At 29.2% G+C, this 20,466-nt stretch overlaps 2 protein-coding genes across 2 annotated transcripts; one reads left to right on the forward strand and one right to left on the reverse strand.

Moving 5' to 3' along the window:
• The first annotated feature begins 549 nt into the window (after positions 1 to 549).
• On the forward strand, positions 550 to 20,350 carry LOC127277972 (insulin-degrading enzyme-like). Its single transcript, XM_051299441.1, has 15 exons — positions 550 to 622; positions 884 to 1,083; positions 2,879 to 3,397; positions 7,562 to 7,758; positions 7,855 to 8,112; positions 16,255 to 16,319; positions 16,672 to 17,008; positions 17,172 to 17,281; positions 17,379 to 17,523; positions 17,648 to 17,758; positions 17,867 to 17,987; positions 18,095 to 18,313; positions 18,404 to 18,717; positions 18,824 to 19,033; positions 19,226 to 20,350. Exons 1-15 carry the CDS (start codon positions 567 to 569, stop codon positions 19,454 to 19,456), a joined length of 3,093 nt encoding a protein of 1,030 aa, XP_051155398.1. The 5' UTR covers positions 550 to 566; the 3' UTR covers positions 19,457 to 20,350.
• Positions 12,720 to 13,869, reverse strand: LOC127277973 (uncharacterized). The gene has a single exon (XM_051299442.1). It carries the CDS (start codon positions 13,659 to 13,661, stop codon positions 12,816 to 12,818), a length of 846 nt encoding a protein of 281 aa, XP_051155399.1. The 5' UTR covers positions 13,662 to 13,869; the 3' UTR covers positions 12,720 to 12,815.
• Positions 20,351 to 20,466: the final 116 nt, after the last annotated feature.

The raw sequence follows: 20,466 nt of genomic DNA on the forward strand, positions 1-20,466 counted from the left end.
TCTGTTAAATGGAGTTAAAATGAATTCGCAATTTTCAAATTTAAAAATTCAACTAAATAAAAATTATTTTTAGTAAAAATCCAGTTAAAGAAGATTTTTTTTTAAATTAAACATAACTTTTATACCTATAAAATATATACTCTTCTATTGTACCAGCACGGTGGTACAATTGAAGGAAATTACAATTACAATTTAGAAAATTAAAAAAATTAAATTAACTAGAGCTAATGAAGCATATTCAAGAATGAATATACACAGTTAATACAATTGAAATAATTTTAAAAATAATGAAAACAAACAGCCAGAAGCAACATTATAATCTACACACATTAAGGTATGTATATATTTTAAGAGATTTCTTAACATTTAACAATTGTCGAAATATATGAAAAATTTATATTTAATTTTTCATTTAATTTTTTTTTAATGAAAATTAATGAAATTTTGAAAAATGGAGCACATCACGTGACGTAAAATAGGTGGCTCCTATAATATATAAATGAAAAAAATTCTTCACTTAAAACAATTTGTAGTTTATAGTGATTGAATTTGAAATTTTGAAAAAAATGACATCGTTTAGTGAAAATGTTGACTTATCAGTAACGGAATCATCTTCTTGCAAGTATGAATTTTTGTCATATATATATATTTAAATATTAGGGTGTGGTCCAAAAAATCAGAAATGTTTTGCTCTAATCCATCAATTTTTTCGAGATAAATACCCGTATTTTTTCGAAATCGGAGAATATTTAGAGATTGCTCAAAGCCAATGAAATGTATGGTAAAAAGTTGATATTGTACAATAGTAGCCGGTTTCCCTTAACGGTTTATAATCATTTGTTTCGTATAATGTGAAAACGTATGTATGTATACCTTTTTTTAGGGGAATATCCTCGGAGATGAAATCTTTTCCAATAAAAGACACATGCATGAAAAATGTGAAATTTCGAAGTGATAACATTAAAAAGTTCCAGAATGATAAAAATGAATATAGAGGCCTTATATTGTCCAATGAAATGAAAGTTCTGTTAATTAGCAATCCGACAACAAATAAATGTGCTGCAGCTCTAAATGTTCAAGTTGGTAAGTAATGTTTTAATTTTATTTATATAAGTATTGTGTTCTATACTCTCAGCACAAGAGATTTAAGGATATCCCTGGGATATCCTAGGGATATCAATTTGCTTCCGGCGGTTTGGACATCCCTAGGATATCCTAAGTTTATCCTAGGAATATCCAAACTGCCGCAAGCAAATGGATATCCTTAATTATCCGGTGCAGTGAGGGTATAAAATTATCCTAACCAAAAATTGGCAGAGTTCACTATTGGAGATTTTAGGACATAATTTAAATTTAACAGAAATCTCATCTGACTTATAATTTCCAATCAATAGAATAAAATCTATCAAAATTTTCATTGAATAGAACTAACTCGAGCTTATTCGATGGAACTGCTTTTATAAGCGCGGAAAGAAACAATATAATTAAAAATAAATTTACTGTAAATGATCGTGATTAAAATTTCATATGGTCACAGAAGACTGAATTGTAAATACATTAAACTTATATGTTTAAGGGTCAAGACACTTTAAGCTATCAGTAAGAAATTGTTAAATGGTATTTCTTATAGATAAATTTTTTTTCAAAATTCTGTCCAACTTAATTCTTATGTCGAATAAAAATTCAGTTATCTACATAAATTTTAGAGCTGTGCAAGTTTTTAAAATTCGAACCGCTCCATAAGAATTAACATGGGCTCGAATCGAATATTCCATCCGAGCCCATACAAAATTCGAACTTTTGCACAGCTCTAATAAATTTCTATCGAATGTAATTTATGCACTGAGAAAAATATGCTATTCAATGAACAGCATTTCTGCTAAAGGTATAAAAATTATTGATTCAAAAAGCATATGCTATATATCTTTGTAAAATATTTTATAGATTCTATAACATATACTTTTGAATCAATAATTTTTATACCTTTGGCAAAAATGCTATTGATTCAATACCATATTTTTCTCAGTGTGTCACATGAACTTTTGGTGATTGTTAGTAAAGTAGTTTTGCAATATTTTAATGAACTTTTGAAGAAACGCCACACGGAAAAACTTTGTTCAAGAATCATTCCTACATTTGTTCAGGAACTGAGGATATGAGATTTGGTTGCGTCAAATTTAGGAATGATTCTTGCACAAAGTTTTTCCGTGCAGAACTAAATTATGTGATTTTAATAAACATTACATGACTACATGGAAAAATTTTTGGTGCATCAGATGCGCAATCTACGGTAGAACTGTTGTACTATGGGTTGAGGGCAAATGTTATCCTGATTTGGTGCGTCAGAAGCACTTGTTCTTAAAAAAAGAAAAAATCTTTTTAAAATAAAAAAGAAGAATAAAAAAGGAAAAAGTCAGAAGCACTGTAAAGGCAGCCCCCACCACGCAGCAAAGGTACAAGAGTAAGAGAGACAGAAAATTCAAATTTAAATCTACTGACTCTCTGAATGGCTCTTACTGGCTGCCTGTGCAGGCAGAAAAGACGGAGCAGTGTGTAGGATGTGTTTCAAATGAGATAGAAAAAGAAAGAGCGGTATTTCTGTCCTTTTCTAACTCATTTGAATCATATCCTGCACACTGCTCCGTCACTTCTTGTGCGAGCGCTCTAAGGGACATCAGACGCACTGTAGGGGACATAAATTGCACCAAACCGGAATAACTGATGTCCATTTTTAAAGTACAAAAATTTTTTAACTAACCAGTACAACCGGTGCACCAAAATTTTTTTCGTGTAAGGTTGTCAAAATCTCATGTGAAATTATCCAAAAGATGTAAAAAAAAATAAATAATGCCAATTTCCATTTTAAATTCTTTTTAAGGTTCTCTAAGCAATCCACGGGAGATTCCAGGTTTATCATGTTTGTGCCAACATATGCTCCAAAACAGAAATAAAAATAAAGAAATACAAAGTCCGATGAAAAGTAATTACGCTCAGTACCTTTTGCAAAATACCGAAATCTGCAGTTTCTTTTCATCTTGCGATAACACTTGTTACTCTTTTCATGTAAATGCTGATAAATTGGAGGGAGAATTGGATCGATTTTTCAAATTATTTTTCGAACCTCAATTTACAAAAGCAAACATGGAACAAGAAATCAAATGTATCAATTTTGAAAACGAAAAAGCATTGGAATTTAACGTTGAGTTTAATAATTATATTCAGCTTGAGCATTCATCGGCAAATCCAAATCATCCTTATTCTCAAATTAACAAGGGCAGTTTAGAGACACTTGACATTATACCAAAACAGAAAAACATTGACGTTCTACAGGAAGTAGTTAATTTTCACAATAAATGGTATTCGTCAAATATTATGACTCTTAGTGTTTTTGGAAAAGGTTCTTAATATTTTGTTTTATTAATTTATTCTACATTTCACACAAAGTACCCACGGTTCCCGGGAAGGGTGTTTAGTAAAAAATAATGGGCTCATCTGATTTTTTTTCTTCTAAATGGTAGTTCGAGATGCCAGGATGTCAGTCCAATAGTTTTTAAAATCGAAAACAAATGCCCCAGCCCTTAAAACAACATAAAATTAGAAAAAAATGAAAAAATCAGGTTTTTCGTAGGAAAAAAAATACATGGTACTTATATCTTGATAAATACAATTTTTTTTGTAAATAGTAGTTCGAGATACACAAAAGTCTAATTATATAATTATTAACGTCTTAAACCAATGCCCACTTCTCAAAACAACATAAAATCAGTAAAATTATAAAAAACTCTGTTTTTATATGAAAAAAATAGATAAATAATTATGTACATAATATATACATATATATATATATATACCCAGATAACACACGTACTAGTACGGTAGTAGTATAATACTAGTACGACGTACTAGACGTACTAGTACTGTACCAGCCATGTACCTTCGCACGGTACCAGGTACTGTACTAGTACGGCGTACCGGTATGCAATATCGGTAGAATACGAGTACTATACGAGTACGACGTACTGAAAACTTTTGTGACTTAGTATAACGTACTGTTATTGTACTGGTACAATACTAGTATGATGTACAATATAAAATATTATATACCCTCCCCTTTCTCTTCCCACAATAGTATTTTCATTATTTTCATTTATTATTCAAAAGAAAATCTGTGGGAGAACTGAAATAATAATAATTCATTTTTATTGAATCATTTTTTTTATTTACATCATATATGTAACTTGTATTCTCACTTATCTTAAAATATCTGGTATTTTATATTATTTTAATTACTTAACTTTATCAAATATTAATTGATTATTTCTTTACATTTAAACATTATTTCAAAAGAATTTTAAACTTGATGTTATAAATTGCTTTGAAATTTGCTTTGAAAAACATATTATCACATCCTAACCTATAAATATGTTATATGTATAAGAAAAACTATAACGAAATAACACACAATTGAATTTAAAAATATATCAATATGATCAAGACCGAATTTATGAATTTTTCTCATTATAAATGTAAAAGATTTTGATGTTTTTCAATGAAATAACACCATGGCACCATGTCAAAGTAAAAGAATATAAATCTTATAAAGATCGATAATTTAATATAAATTTAATCTCGGATATTCAAGATGAGTACAGAAGCACAAGTTACAAACGTTAAAACTCTTTTGCTGCATCATAAACGACTTTTTTCACCAACATTTAATGCACCGTTTTCAGTGACGCGTTCATATTTGACAATTGTCAAGAAAGTGAGGTTGGGTTGGCATTACCAGCAAAGATTCCCAGTACGACGTACCAGTATTATACTTGTATCGTACAAGTATGTTGTGCTTCTTATTTCAGAAGTACGACGTACTGGTATTGTACTAGTACTATACTTTTATCGAGTAATCATATTTTACAATTCTAACAGTACGACATACTTTTATTGTACTAGTACCGTACTGGTACGACATATATAATTATTTTGTACTTGTATAAAACTAGTATAATACTAGTACGCCGTACTCGTAAATAACGATTAGTACGCTTGGTTATCTGGGTATATATATATACTACTAGAGGGCCTACGCCCCCCTGCGCGCTTCGCGCGCCAACCCCCCTGTTTTAATCATTTTTTTTTAATTTTCCATTAATCTTATTTTTCCAAATGAATTACCTATTTCAAAGAATTATTATTACAAATTCATTGAAATCTAAATAAATATTATTAAAATTGAAATTATTAAATTTTAATTAATAAATTAATTAAATTAATAATCAATAAATAATTAAATAAATTAAAATCGACATTAAGAAATTATTTTTAAAAATAATTTCAATGAAATTGCCTAAAAACCAATAAATTATTAAAAAGTCTTGAAACGAACATAACCTTTAAATTCAAGTCATTTTTGGCGGGAACTCCACCTCCACTTGCGGCTATATTGAAAGTCTTGAAATTTACATAACCTTAAAATTTATGTAATTTTTGGCGGGAAATACAGAGAGAGATGAGGGAAGGGGGAAGGACTTACTGCTTTATTAGGGTCTTAAAACAAACATAACCTCAAAATCACGAAGTAGTATAAGGAGACGTAACGCCCATAGTAGATTGTGGTGAAAGTGAGCCCCAAAATCGTGTCCTAGAGTTTACGCATTTTTCTAATAATGCGATGAGGACGCCGCGCGTGGAGAAATAGAGAATTAAAATTTATCACGTGCTCGCATGCCCAAACGAAAAAAGAAAAAAGTTTCTTGAAATTTCAAAGAAAAAAAACAAATGACATAAAATAAAGCACCACTTGTTTAAGGCATTTACTTAACTGTGATAATATTTAAAGGAAAGTGATATTAATTGTTTGTTTAATTAATAGACATTTATAAATCGGACTGCAGATATTCATTCGTTTAAAGATTATATTTGTATATTTTATATTTAATTTTACCGATGTAAATATGATGTATATATAGAGAACTGAAAAAAAGATTATCTTTTTAAAACTAAATTAATAAATAAAAGAAAATTTTACTCTGATTAAGTCATTTTTATACTTTTTTATGTAACAGCACAGATAGCGAGGAATTAATAAAATTGTACAGTATACAGTATACAAGTATTATAAGTACATTTGTTATATAAAAAACGTTAATCTTTAACATTTCTTTGATTATTCTAATTCGTCAACAGCTTTTAATAATGAAATTAAGTCAGCCACAGATTCGATTCTCACAAACCTTGAAAAAGGATGAATTTTTTTATTTATAATAATTTTAATACTTAAATCGCTATACAAAACAACTCTTTTTATTACACTCGCCTTATCATCATTCTCTAATTTCAAAAAAGCAAGGAAAGATTCATTTCCTTGAATGTAGCACCACTTTTCTGATGGCAATTCTATCATACTTAAATTGGTTTTGCAAGTTGTAAAATTGAATGTTGTAAAATCCATATTTGGCTTCAGCAACTACATTCTATATTTATTATTTTATTCTCCAAATATTTAATGAATAACCTAAAATAAAGTAATATTTATGATAAATGTTGTAATTTTAATCTTCAAAACATAAGTTATTTGTTAAATTCTTAATGAAAAACGTACCTTTCATTTACTTTCACTAATATTTAATATTTCACAATATTTATTTTATTATTTATTTATTACACAATATTTTATCAAAACCACTTCGTGATCAAAACACTTTTGCTGTCAACTACAGTTGTTTACGCGATAGCAGACGACATATTTTGATTCCGATTTATCTCAGTAGAGGCGCTACAAGAGCATTATTCGAAAACCTTAGTAACTCTAGGACACGCATTTGGGGTTGCTTTGAATGCATGGCGTTACGTCTCCTTATACTACTTCGTGCTCAAAATTTAGGTCGTTTTTGGCGGAGGAGGGGAAATGAGAGGAGGGAGGGGGGACTTGCGGCTATATTCAGAGCCTTGAAACGAACATAACCTCAAAATTTAGGTCATTTCTGGTGGGGGAGGGGAGGGGACTTGCGGCTATATTCCCCCTCCTAGGGGGAATCCCTTTGCGACTCACCCCCTCCTAGGTCAAGAATTCATGAAACAGCGGCGGTGGAGGCGGCGGCGATATCTTTTTGTAATATAGGAAGATATATAATGAAAAAATTAATAAATTTAACTTGATATTTATTTTTTCATATAAAAACAGAGTTTTTCATAATTTCACTGATTTTATGTTGTTTTAAGAAGTGGGCATTGGTTTAAGACGTTACTAATTATATAATTAGACTTTTGTGTATCTCGAACTACTATTTCCAGAAAAAAATTGAAAGTATTTATCAAAATATAAGCATCATGTATTTTTTTCCACGAAAAACCTGATTTTTTCATTTTTTTTCTGGTTTTATGCTATTTTAAGGGGTGGGGCATTTGTTTGCGATTTTAAAAACTATTGGACTGACATCCTGGCATCTCGAACTACCATTTAGAAGAAAAAAATCAGATGAGCCCGACATTTTTAATTAAAGACCCTTCTCGCGAACCGTGTACCAGTTTAGTAATTGACATAAAATAATAACTATTTCAGAGAGTTTGGAAGATTTAGAAAAAATGGTTGTAAATATGTTTTCGGGTATAGAAAATAAGAACGTAGAAGCACCCAAGTGGACTCATCCTTTTAATGAAGAACAATTACAGTGTAAATGGTATATGCCATTCGTTAATAAGCAAAAAATGGTTATAATATTTCCTATTCCGGATTTACGGGAATATTATCAATCTTCTGTATGTTTATATCTATTATATTTACATATAATACAATAATCTCATTATTTATTATTTAATTGACAGAAATATTAATTAGTTTTTATTTTGCTATAGCCTGTGTCTTATTTGGAGAAATTATTTGAATACAAAGAAGAAAATTCATTACTTTCAATTTTAAAAAAAAAGGGATGGATTAGAGTGATTAATGATGTCGAACTATTTAAAAATGATGATACACGAGGTTTCAGTTTTTTTAAAATTTATTTCAATCTCACAAAAAATGGTCTCAATCACATTGACGATATTATAACTGTACTCTTTCAATATATTAATATGATTAAAAAGCAGGAACATTTGGAACCATTCTATAATGTAATTATATATATTTGTAATATCATCCCATTGAAAAAATGCATTTTTTCCAAAAATATTTCTAAATATTTTTTTAAATTCACAATTTAAAGATTTTACATTTTCTGAAAAAGTTTTAATAATAAAAATGTTTTGAAAATGTTGTGAGAACGAAAACCACCAAGTATAAAAATTTTTAAGTAAATCAAATTAATTTTTGAAAGTTTTTGAAAAATTGTTCAACATTTTGGACAAGAAGACTAGAAACAGGAGGTCGAACTACACTCATTTCCCATAGAGAGCGGTATGTTCGCGACACTGTTCTAGATTGGGAGGAGCCACGGTGAGAGTACAGTGTCCGGTAAACCAATTTCTGTCTTCTGCGCATCTTGAAACGTCTTCTCTGTCTTTTTGACAGATTGTCAAGATTGTTGCAATTGTTGCCAAGGCAATATACATATATTTTATATAATATTAATATTATATAAAATTGTTTATATCAAAATGGTGAGAAAGTGTTGCGTATTAGGATGTAACAAAAAGAAAAGAAGTATGTATTCTTTTCCGAAAAGTAGTGGATATAATTTTATTGACATTTTTTTTATTAAAATACCTGACATCAATTTTATATGTGCATGTTACAATATTTATACGTCAATATTATTATTGCATTTCATGTAATTATAATAATTTCGAATTTCATTTTTTATAAACATTCAATGTTTTGTATGTACATTTTTCCAGAAACAATAATATTATGGACTGTGTTTAAAATTTGTTCCATTTCTTCTTTTCGTGTAGGATTATCAAATTTTATCCATTTCATCAATGCAGAATGGTAGTAAATTTTTACATTTAATTCCAAATCGAAGCAAACTGCTAAATATGTACTATGATCCTCTTCAACTCTTATAAACTTCATTTCCTTCTTTGGGCTTTTTACTGCTACCCAATTTCTGCTTGGCAATTGCAAAGTATCTATATTATTTAAAATTCCATTTTTATAATTGAACTGAATTTGATTCAGCGATTTACTTTGCTTGATTTTTTCCATTTTGATAGCAGAGTCCTATAAAAAAATTTTGGATTGAAAATTCATAAGGATTAGCATTTTATGTTGATAATAAATAATGTTGAATATATATAACAATAAAAAATTCCATTTAATATTGTTTGTTTTAAAACAAAGTATCAAGTAATAAAGTATTAAATAAAAATCAATATATTTAATATTTCTAATTCTATTTCTAATTCTTATTCCGATGAAAAATTTTATAAGCATTATAATCAAATATATTGTAATAATTACCTTATAAAGTTTTATAATAACTGAATTTTTGTTGACACAATCCAAGACAAAATTTGACAACAAAACCAAACAACATTCCGATTCTAACCTCACTTCCACAGTATGCGCAGAGTACTTATAATGGTCTGACGGACAGTGTACCTTCTTGAAAGCCAACTCCCATTCTTGGCACTTTCTCAATACATACCCCCACTACCCGAGTTCGACCTCCTGTTTCTAGTCTTCTTGATTTTGGAATACACTTGTAACGTTTGTAATTAGAGAATCAATTTTTAGCTTGCCGAACCAGGGTTCGTTGATTTAATATCAAAAATAATAACAGGGTTAATTATAAACAAAAACAAATTATTTACTTACATATTTAAAGGTGTCGAAAAATTTACGGGCGTAACAGGTAAATCGCGGAAGTCGGTTTCAAGCAACGATTGTCGGCATTTATCGGGATACGTTCAGCCGCGGAATCGGAATATCGGCATCAATCTGGTAAGTCGCTTTATTTGAGCCATAACGATATCGACTTCAACTTGGATACGATGAGCCGTGAAATCTACTACTATACTGTCTAAAAATCCGCGATATACTGGTGAACCACGAGTAAAACTCGTGTTCAAATTATACTAAGAGTAAAACAGAATAGAGTATTAAGAGAAATAACAGAAATAATCTACGTGAATACAATAAGGCGTTACTATGCATTTCGTTACGTTACTTTACATTGCGTTACGTTAATTTACATTATGTTACGTTACTTTACACTATTTTACTTAAAACCGAATTACTGTCTCAACGGGTAAAACCACGTTGCAACGAGAGTAAAATTCTCTACGATACATGTTCAGAGTAAAAGTCCTGGACTAAGACTCCTCGGGGTAAAACCCCTTATCAGTAGGATAATACCCTCCTCGACTCGGTTTAGCACGAGTGCAGGCTCGGTAACCTACCATGCATTTAATATGGCCGTACTTTTTGATACGAAGCGCCATCTGACAGGAGGGCTCAACTAACTTTTGATTTGAATATGTTAGTGATTATTTGTATATTCGTTTTTTAAAATTTTCTATTAATTTAATTTGATTTAATTTTATTAATTTTTTATACCTATTGAAAAAAAATTAAATTAAGAAAAGTATATTTATATATTCATTTTCAAGCACATATAAATGTATATTTTTTAGAGGTTATGAAATTATAATAAATACATAATTTTGTAAAAATATATTTAAAAAAATTAAAATATTGAAAAGAAATTTTCCAAAATTAAGACAATCATTTCATCAATAATAATTACAGAAAATTAATTTAAATGAAACCATTCACAACGAGGTGCTTAACATATTTACAATTGTAAAAATAATTATATCATTTTCTTTGATTTTCACTCATCTACGATAACTCCAAAAAGATTTTAATTTAAATAAATTAAATAATGGACAACTGGGTAATTAAGGAGGCACTGTATAACCTCAGAACTAAAATATTGTTTATAACAATTTTTAACGCATACAAAATTATAATAAAAATTATTTGCAAACATTTTTAGAAGGTCTAATTATACACCTTTCAAAAAAATGCTAATAGTTCAAACTCTTTCATTAAATTATGTGTATTTTAACATTTTAATTTTATTTTTTCAGTTTAGACAAAAATCACAATTTTTGTCCAATTTTGGAAAACAAAAGCTTATTTTATTCAGCAAAACTTTCTCAAGGTATAATCGCTATATTTTTAATATTGTTATAAGTATGTTGTTAAAAAATTCTTAACAATACAAATTTTATTTATTAAACAACTTTTTGACAACATACTTTAAAAATATTAAAACTTAATAGAGATGGTTTCATTGAAACATTTCCATGAAAAGTTCCCAAGTTTATTAAAATTTTCCGGTTTCCGGAAAATTTTCTTGAAAACGGTAACATTGGATATTAGGAAAATAAGTCAGTTTCACTTATTGATTTGACAGTGACGAGAAAGTGTGTTGACTTTTGAGAACAGATTGCCATTTGGCTAACGCTTTTACAACAAAGAAATTGGCATTTGGCTTGTTGCTCAGATTATATACAATTTTTCCTTTTAAAATGCCAACAAGGAAAGCTGTCGTTGACGCGATGTACTGTTGAACGCAGAGGACAAAAAAAAAATTTACAGTTTGATATTTGTGCTCAAGACACGTAAATACGTCAGTCCTGACTTCTTTTTTTAAAAAGTCTAATAAAAAGGTGACAACGCCTTTCTCATGTAGAATAGAACTCAAAACCCTTTGAAGAATAGATTTCAAGTCAGAGTGGATTTTCTCTAGACAAGATCGCGAAAAAAGACGAGAGTTTGCTGGAGTAAAAGCAAGTTTATCCATAACTGCCTTGCATTCTTCACACGATCCCATAGATGGTAATTTTTTAAATATCTGCTTTATTATAACATCAGTTGCTGTCGAAATGGTACCTTTTTCCGGAATTGGATCGGTCATACAAGCTATTGCTTTGAGCTTGGACTGTGGTGCATTTACGACAGGTCGAGTGCAATGCATTTGAGGTTCATCATCAGTGGGACCGAAGTAATTTTGCCAAGAAAGAACAAAGTTACTTTCATCATCGCCACAGTTTGCTCCTTCAGAACGACTTTTGCTCATGTTATTAATGACCAAGGTCTTAAAGGAACCTATAAACTGAAAGCAGGTCGGTTTCTTGGTTCCGCAAGCTCTTATTCTTGAAAAGAAATTCTCCAAAGGGTCTTGGTTAATGTGTTTCGTTTTTAAATTTTGGAAACCTAAACCTTTTAGTTTGTCCCATAATCTGATGAATCCTCGTACAGTTGAGACTAAGTTCCGAAGAGTTGGTGGTTGTCGAGATACAGGAATTTTAGTCTTACGGTCTACATATCGCATTCGACTCAGAACAGACAAAGCTTCTTTAAAAAAAGGGATGTGAAAGCTATCATCATTTAATAGAGTTCGGAATGAACTATGTTCATCTCTTCGCACCTTTCCATTGAATGAATCAGCCAGCTTATTGAAAAAGGCACAAACCCAAGCAGTATTTACTCCTTCTTCAGGAACTTTTCTGGGTTCTAAAGATGTATTTCTCTCTGAAATTATAATCTTAATTAACATTAAAAATATAAAATTAAAGTTAAGTTATTTACCTCTTATTACATTTTTTGCAAGGTTGAAAATCCCAATTTTTTATTTTTTACAAATCTTTAAAAAATACTCAAAAATGAAAAAATAATTTAAATAATGATACATTATTCCCAAGATTTTTCTAAAGAAAATTATAAGTACAGTACGAAAAGAAGTATTTTTGACTTATACTATTTATGTAGAAAGACTAAGAAAAAATTGAGTTCGATTAAATATTCGATTCACTAATTTTTAAAAGAATGTTTAAAAGGTAAAAATAATTTTTTCAAATTATGTTCATATTATAAAAGAAATAGTACCTCTGCCTCCTGCTAAGCCTTCCAATCTACTTGCAACAGAGAGACTAAAAACTTGGATTGCATTTTTAACCCGCATTTTCTTTATTTTATTAGGATAAATATGTCTATCCGTCAACTTGGGCAAAAACCTTTGATTTTGTAGTCCGTAAATGTCGATTTCGTATACATTTACGATGTCTTGCCAAGAAGCGAATTTTCTCTCCGTCGATTTTTTACTAGGATGAACATCAAACTCGAGATCCTTGTCAATCAAGTTATTTCGAACGCACTTAATCAAATGAGGTGGATCAAACAATGGAATTATCTCCATGTCAAATAAAATAAAACAGCCATCTTTAAGAACAATATTTAAATAAGTTACCGTTATTTTTAAAAATATAAAAGTATTTAAAATAATGGACTTACACTGTAGGATATAATCGCTTCCTTTCATTCTTTCTGTATCATGCCCATGGTCAGCAAATTTATTTGTTCGAACGTTACCCCAATCTTCAAATCCCACAACTTTATCTTTACATTCGTCATAATGCAAACCTAAACCTAACAGTAATTCATCCCACATTACAACAACAGCTTTTTCTTTATCCGAAACTGCGGCTTGTCCAGCTGTTTTTAATCGTAAGCGAGTTTCTTCGGTTACCCCAGCATCCATCGATATATTTTTTAAAATCTTTTTAAGAGTTGTCACAGACGGGAATGGTAGGAAAGTCCTCAAATATCTGTAGGCCTTAGCAGAGGTTTTATAAATGGACAAACATAAAATTTGCTCCTCCTTCTCATATCGCCTGCCGGAGGGATTTCTGAGACCATTCCTAAGTACCATTTCTACAAATGATTGCTGTACTCTCGTCAGTTTACGGAGAATTCGCTGACATTTTTTCGTCTCTAAACATTCCTGTGGTTTTTTCAACTTGCGCTTACATCTAATATGAAAGGAAAGTGTAGGTGGTTGGAACTAAATTAGTTAGTAACTAAATTAATTTTATAAATAAAACGTATTTATTAACTTTATTACATTGCTTAATTACTACACTTAAATACTCGACGTGCTATCCTAGTCTACTCATACTGAGAAAAAGATTTTTTCATTTTTAAATTCAAGATAAGTTTTTATATTTAATTGAAAACAATTTTCAAATTTAATTTAAAAATATTATTTGTTTAAATGATAAATATTTGACACAAAGAATGCTTTACTTCAATGAAACAAGGAATATATGTTTCAAAATTTTCATTTAAATAGAAAAAATAAAATTAATTTGAAACAAACAAATATTAAGTTTTTAAGTTAAATATATTAACTTAACCAAAAATATATTTTAATTAAACTTAAATGTGTATAACCGTAAAGCAAAGATAAAATAAGTTTGAATCAACCATAAGAATTTTGTTTAAAAAATCGTTTTCTCAGTGCTTCATATATACAGATAAAAAACAATTTTTAATAAAAAGTGAAATTTTATTCTTATTTATTATAACTACTGTAGACGTATATTTAATTCAACATAAAAATAGAATAAGAATAGAAAAAATTTCAAAATTTATATACAAATTTTTCTATTATGAAAATTTTTTTGAATATCGTGTCCAAATAGTGTCTAAGATTTAATTATAAAATTGATACCTCTGCAACCTTCTCTGCAAGTTGTACAATTTCGCTTTCTTCGATTGCAATTTTTGAAGCAATTTTTGTTCTCTCGGAGATGGAATAGATGGTTGCTTCCAAGTACATTGTTTATTTGGCCTTACATAAACCCTAGAAGATTCGAATGAAGTTGAGCGTTCCGCAAATTCTTCTTCCAAGTGTACATTACCACCTTCTGTATTTTTCTCCACTTTATTTGGCATGTTAGGTGACGCAAACAATGTATCCATTGGCTCCGTAGTCGCTTTTAATTGATTTAATAAATTTGGTTGCTCCGTTGAAGTGTCCATAGGCTCATCCACATAAGGTGTCGAATGATTATTAATTGACTATGGAAAAATATATTATAAACTAAATTATAAACCAGAGATTGTGAACAATTTATTTTTAATGAAACTTTCACATAAATTATTTGTAATATTATAACAACCTATTGTTATATATAACCTAAATTAGTGATAAAACTTAATATTATCAAACAGAACAGAAAATTTTCCATAAAAAGTTATAAAAAAAATTAAACTAATTTTCAGGAAAAATTTAAAGATGACAAAAAATGCAAAGTTATTTATATTCAATATTTTTTGCAAAGCATATTGTAAAAAGATACAAATTTTTGTAGAAACTTTATTAATAAAATAAGATATGCATCATTTTTCTGTAATTTCATAAAATTGTACAAAGGAAACTAGAAAATCTATCTTTAAAAAAATATTTTCATAACAAAATATAAAAACATGAAAAGACCAATTTGTTTGACAGAAATCAAAAATTATTTGTTAAGCATATACACATAATTAAAAAAGAATACTTACGCTACTCAAATTATTAATATTCTCACAAATTATTTCTCCATTTAATTCACTCGCTTCTAAAGTGGATGCAAAATTTTGGACACTCGTTTCTATGGCTGCTTCCTTCTCAGGTGAAATCTCAACTGTTGGAGCTTCACATTGTCTTGGCACTAAATTTTCAGTTGGAATTGCATCGTTTTTTAATCTTAAAGCACCGTTTTGCGTATTCTTAAATAAGAATTCGGTAAAAAATGATGCGGACAAACAAACAGTTCCTTTGATGTTATCTCTTCATTCGAGAGTTTCTTTAAATTTTGACAGCCTATGTTGTCTAACCACTTTTTCCGAATGCTTTCCTTCCTCGGTATTTTATGACAATGCTGTTTCTTACCACAAATCCTCTTGCAGTAACCACAACCGGGCACAACACACACTCCTCCGTGGATTTTTATTTCACGTTCCATTTTCAGGATCAAAAAACTTCAAAACACCGCGAAGCCATAACCAAATTTTAAATTCAAAACAATAACGCGCTGTTGTCACATGATTTACCTCGAGGACAGCGCCACCTACCACGAGGGTCGAACTAATTTTCCCCTTACCCCTTGTACCCCTCTCCATAACTTTAAAATTCGCCATATCTGGGAGGAAGGTTACCGAGCCTGGCACGAGTGTGACGATTTTCTGCGGGAGCACAGCTTATATAGCCGATCGGTGGGCTGGGCGCACGCAAGAGAGCTCGGCGAGATCGGGTACTACGTCTGCGTACTCAGCGGTTGGTAATATATTTATCGACATACGACAATATTTAGTACAAATATTTACCGGCGGATTTCGAACTATCATTACACACTAGTTAGATTTATGAAAATCTGACTAAAGATTTATAATAATCAACGACCTCGAAGCCCATATCATTTAAATTGTATAAATTGTGGTCTTTTAAAAACTTTATATCAATTTTTATACATTTTTAGTTTATTTATCCTGATGAGGGTGTATTATGTATGAAGTCCATTTCAAGGAGTACTGTACCTTACCTGTAAGAAGCGAGAAATTAAGAAAAATTGAGAATTTTTAATTCTTCTGAATTCTATTTCTGTTCAATTTTTTTCTATCTGTTTGAAGTAATTGAAAAATTAAAAATTTTATGCAGAAAAAAATAATCGATCTGAAGATTTGAACCAACTTGTCCAGGCAGTTATATCAGTTGTACTATAGATACTTAATTTTAAAGATATTTAAAATAAGACTTACTTTAGTAGTTTGAAATGCAAAACTTAGTCCCAACAAAAAATATACAAAAAAAATTAAACCGAAATGGAATTTAAAAAGATAGATTAATTTATGGAAAGGCAAGAATTTTTAATTTTCCGATTCTTACTATGTTTTAGTTATGTCTCTAATATAGTAAATATTATGCCAGATTGTCCAATTGAAGAAATAATTAATAGATTTAATTCATTATTCTTTGAATGGAGACCAGATCTTATTAAAAAGCTCGTCGATTATTTGACTCCGGAAAATATTCGAGTTCACATTTTCGACAAATCTTTCGAGAATATTGCTACGGAAATTGAACCCATTTACAAATCAAAATTTAAAAAGGAAAAAATACCAGCTAATCTCATTGAGAAGTGGAGAAATGCTGGTGATAATTGTGACTTGAAATTGCCAACGAGAAACGAATTAATTCCGACTAAATTTGATTTGAAACTTGAGAATTCAGTCGTAAGTCTGCTTTGTGTGTCATTAATTATTTTATTATAATAAAATGTTCAAATTCAACTTTTTCAGAATTGTATAGTAAACTTATTATTTTTTAATTTGAAAATAATTAATTCATAATTTCATATGGTCATACTGAACAAATAATAATTATATAAATTTTCAGATTGAAAAATATCCTAAAATTATTCAAGATACACGATTTATGAGAGTTTGGTTCAAGCAGGATGATGAATTTTTTTTGCCAGAAGCTTATATGACTTTTAACTTTGTTAGGTAACATTTTTTTTTTTAATAAAAAATTATCGCTACTGAAAAAGAAAATATAAGATCGAATTTTTATTCATATATTTTTAATTAATTTCTTTTACAGTCCGTTCGCTTACATCAATCCAATAAATTTCAATAATAATTGCATGTTTGTGAAACTACTGCAAGACTCGTTAAAAGATTATGCCAAATGTGCCGACTTGATTGGTTTAAAATTTATTCTCTCTGCTACTTCGTATGGCATAAATGTAAGTGCACAGAAAAAACCTAGTCTCATTTTTGTTGCATTTTAAAATGAGTAGCGTACGCTACTCATTTGAAGTACACTTTTTCTTCTAAATGTCTTTTATATTGTTTAAATTTTTATTTTAGTTTAAAATTGAAGGATATGATCACAAGCAAGACGTTCTAATAGAGAAAATTATGGATAAAATGATAAATTTCAAAATTAATGAAAAAAATTTTGAAAACATGAAGGAAAAAGTTAGTATATGATGAAATTTAATTTTTTTTATTAAAAAATAAAAAAAAACTAAATTGATTTGTAAATTTGTTTATATTTATTTTTTGAATAAATTTAATTGATTTCAGTATATGATAGATTTAGAGAATTTAGATGCCTATCCACCATTTCGTCAGGCAAAATACTATTGCTCAGTATTATTAACTGAAAAAGCTTGGGATAAAAATGATTTACTGGGCGCATATACACGTAGGTTTTACCATACTATATATTTGAGGCAAAATATAAGATTTTTGAAAACTAGTATTTTATGGACTAATTTTTTATTCTTATTTAAATTCGATTCAATTTTTCAGAATTAACGGTTGAAAGTGCACGGGATTATATGCAACTGTTCTTTTCGAACATACACGTTGAATCCTTAATTTACGGAAATATTACAAAAGACGAAGCACTAAAAATTGGATCCTTAATCGAATCGAAACTAACAAGTGCTCACAATTTTAATAAAGGAAATATTAAACCATTGTTACCTATGCAATGTGTTCCATTTCGAGAAGTTAGTTTAGCACCAGGTAACACCTGACATTCTTAAGTTCTAAATTATTTTAGTATAGAAACCTAATTATTAATTAATTAATTTTCCCCTAACTTTCCATTTACAGGCTCAAACTATTGGTATGAAACGCAGAGTATACAAAATAATGAATCTTGCACTAGTAAAGAATTCTATGCGACGAATATTTATTATTATCAAATTGGATCACAATCCATAGAGTTAAATATGCTTCTTGAATTATTTTATGACATAATTAGACAACCTTGTTTTGAAATTTTGAGTCTTAAAGAAGATTTGGGACACGTGTGGTGTGATTTGCAAAAATCGAATGATATCAATTGCTTAGAATTGACTGTAGCTGGCCGTAATTATCCCCAAAACATTGAAGAACGGATTAATATATTTATAAAATCGATGGAGGTTTGAAAAAAATTGTTGGACTTTGACAGAAAATGAATTAATAATATTAATGTAATTATTTTCCTTTTTTACATACATACAATTACAAATTACTTTTTTTAAACAGGATTACATCAAAAATATGTGTGAAGAGGAATTCAATGAAAATAAGGAAATTTTCGCAGTAAATAAACTTAGAAAGCCGGAAACAATGTCAAATATGTTCTCTAGTTATTGGAATGAAATTTCATCTCAAGTATACAATTTTGACCGAAAAAAAATAGAAGCAACGTATTTGAGGACAATAACTAAGGAACAGTTATGTAAATTTTACGAGGTAATCTAATAAATATATATTGTCAACTAAAAAGCTAATTAAACGACTTAATGAATCATTTAAACAATATAATTAAATAAATAATTTTATTTATTATACAATTTTTTTATCAAGGAACCAAATTTTTGTTTTTTAATTTATTTATCTAGAAGTAAATAGGACGAAAAATAATTTTTTAAATTTTAATTTCAGAATTACATAAGCGATAATGCGCAGTTTCGAAAAAAATTATCCATTCATGCGATTTCGTCAGGAGAAGTTCCTTCCGAATTGAAGGAACAAATCGCAGCAACGAAGATAACTGAAGATCAACAACCGATTCGAATCACTGACATTGATGCTTTTAAAATAAAACATTCACTTAATCCTCTTCCCCAACCATTTAACAATATTCCAAGAAAAGGAATGCTATCAAAATTATAAAATTTCCTATATAAAAAACAAAGGAAAAAAAACCAAAAAATGTTTTATCGACTTTATAATTAATTTTATTATTATTAATTTTCTTTTTCATTCCTGGTGTATATATTTGGATCAGAGTCCCGAATATTCAAGAACACCAGGAAGACGAAATTGCTTTTTTGTTGACGATTTGTCGAACTATTATGGGATATATATATATGGGCAGTGAATTTCCTATGGACTTTTTACATTAATCAATTTAACATCGGATAGTGCAGGGATCTGCGTGATCGACGACTGCGTATCGGCAATCGGTCGCGGGTATTATATTATTGAATATTAATTGATCTCAATGACACCGAAAAGAGAGGCCGCTGTTTAGCGACGCTTTCAAGTTTAACTCGTCAGCCATTTTGCTCTCATTCTCATTTTGGTGTCCGTAGTGTAAACTTAGTTTTGTGCCTTTTTGTGAAATTAAATTTAAAATGTGATAAATTTATAATTTTTGGCACGAGGCGTCATCGTTGTCGTCAAATGGGCAGACTTCCCAGTTACATATTATGAGTCGTTTTCCTTCTGAATCGATCTCATTATTATTTAAAAATAATAATAATTATTAAAATCAAATTGAATCTTGTTAGACGGCTTTCTGTCCCTTTCTTAAATATCAAACTTGAAGTGATTAGCAATAAATAGTGTAACTGCTATAAATTTTGTTTAAATAGTGTTTTTCCTTATCCCTCCATCTCCTCGGTTTATTGTTGCTGTAAAGTAACAATGGAATTCCTGAGCTGATTTTATTTTTTCCTAATTAAAATTATAAAATTTACTTGTCGGGTTATTTAACTATTTTTTACATTTAGTTATTTTCCATAAAATAACTTGGCGTCTTGGCAAAATTAATAATTAAAAAGTGTAGATAACGTAGATTGTCTTGAAAATATAATGATAAATAATTTAAATTTAAAATAAAATCAATAATCTTTAGCCGTTTAAAAGATATGCCCATTTAAACAATTTTTGAGTAATTA

This window comes from Leptopilina boulardi, unplaced genomic scaffold (assembly GCF_019393585.1).
Source record: "Leptopilina boulardi isolate dan_hultmark-lab unplaced genomic scaffold, ZJU_Lbou_2.1 LbouV2_193, whole genome shotgun sequence".
Lineage (NCBI taxonomy): Eukaryota > Metazoa > Arthropoda > Insecta > Hymenoptera > Figitidae > Leptopilina > Leptopilina boulardi.

What these genes read in the sequence shown, in the direction of transcription:
- LOC127277972 (XM_051299441.1), top strand. Translation starts at nt 567, where the DNA reads ATGACATCGTTTAGTGAAAATGTTGACTTATCAGTAACGGAATCATCT. An exon ending in GGGAATATTATCAATCTTCT is followed by an intron (nt 7,759 to 7,854) that starts GTATGTTTATAT and finishes ATTTTGCTATAG; the next exon opens with CCTGTGTCTTATTTGGAGAA. An exon ending in AGGAGTACTGTACCTTACCT is followed by an intron (nt 16,320 to 16,671) that starts GTAAGAAGCGAG and finishes ACTATGTTTTAG; the next exon opens with TTATGTCTCTAATATAGTAA.
- LOC127277973 (XM_051299442.1), bottom strand. Translation starts at nt 13,661, where the DNA reads ATGGTACTTAGGAATGGTCTCAGAAATCCCTCCGGCAGGCGATATGAG.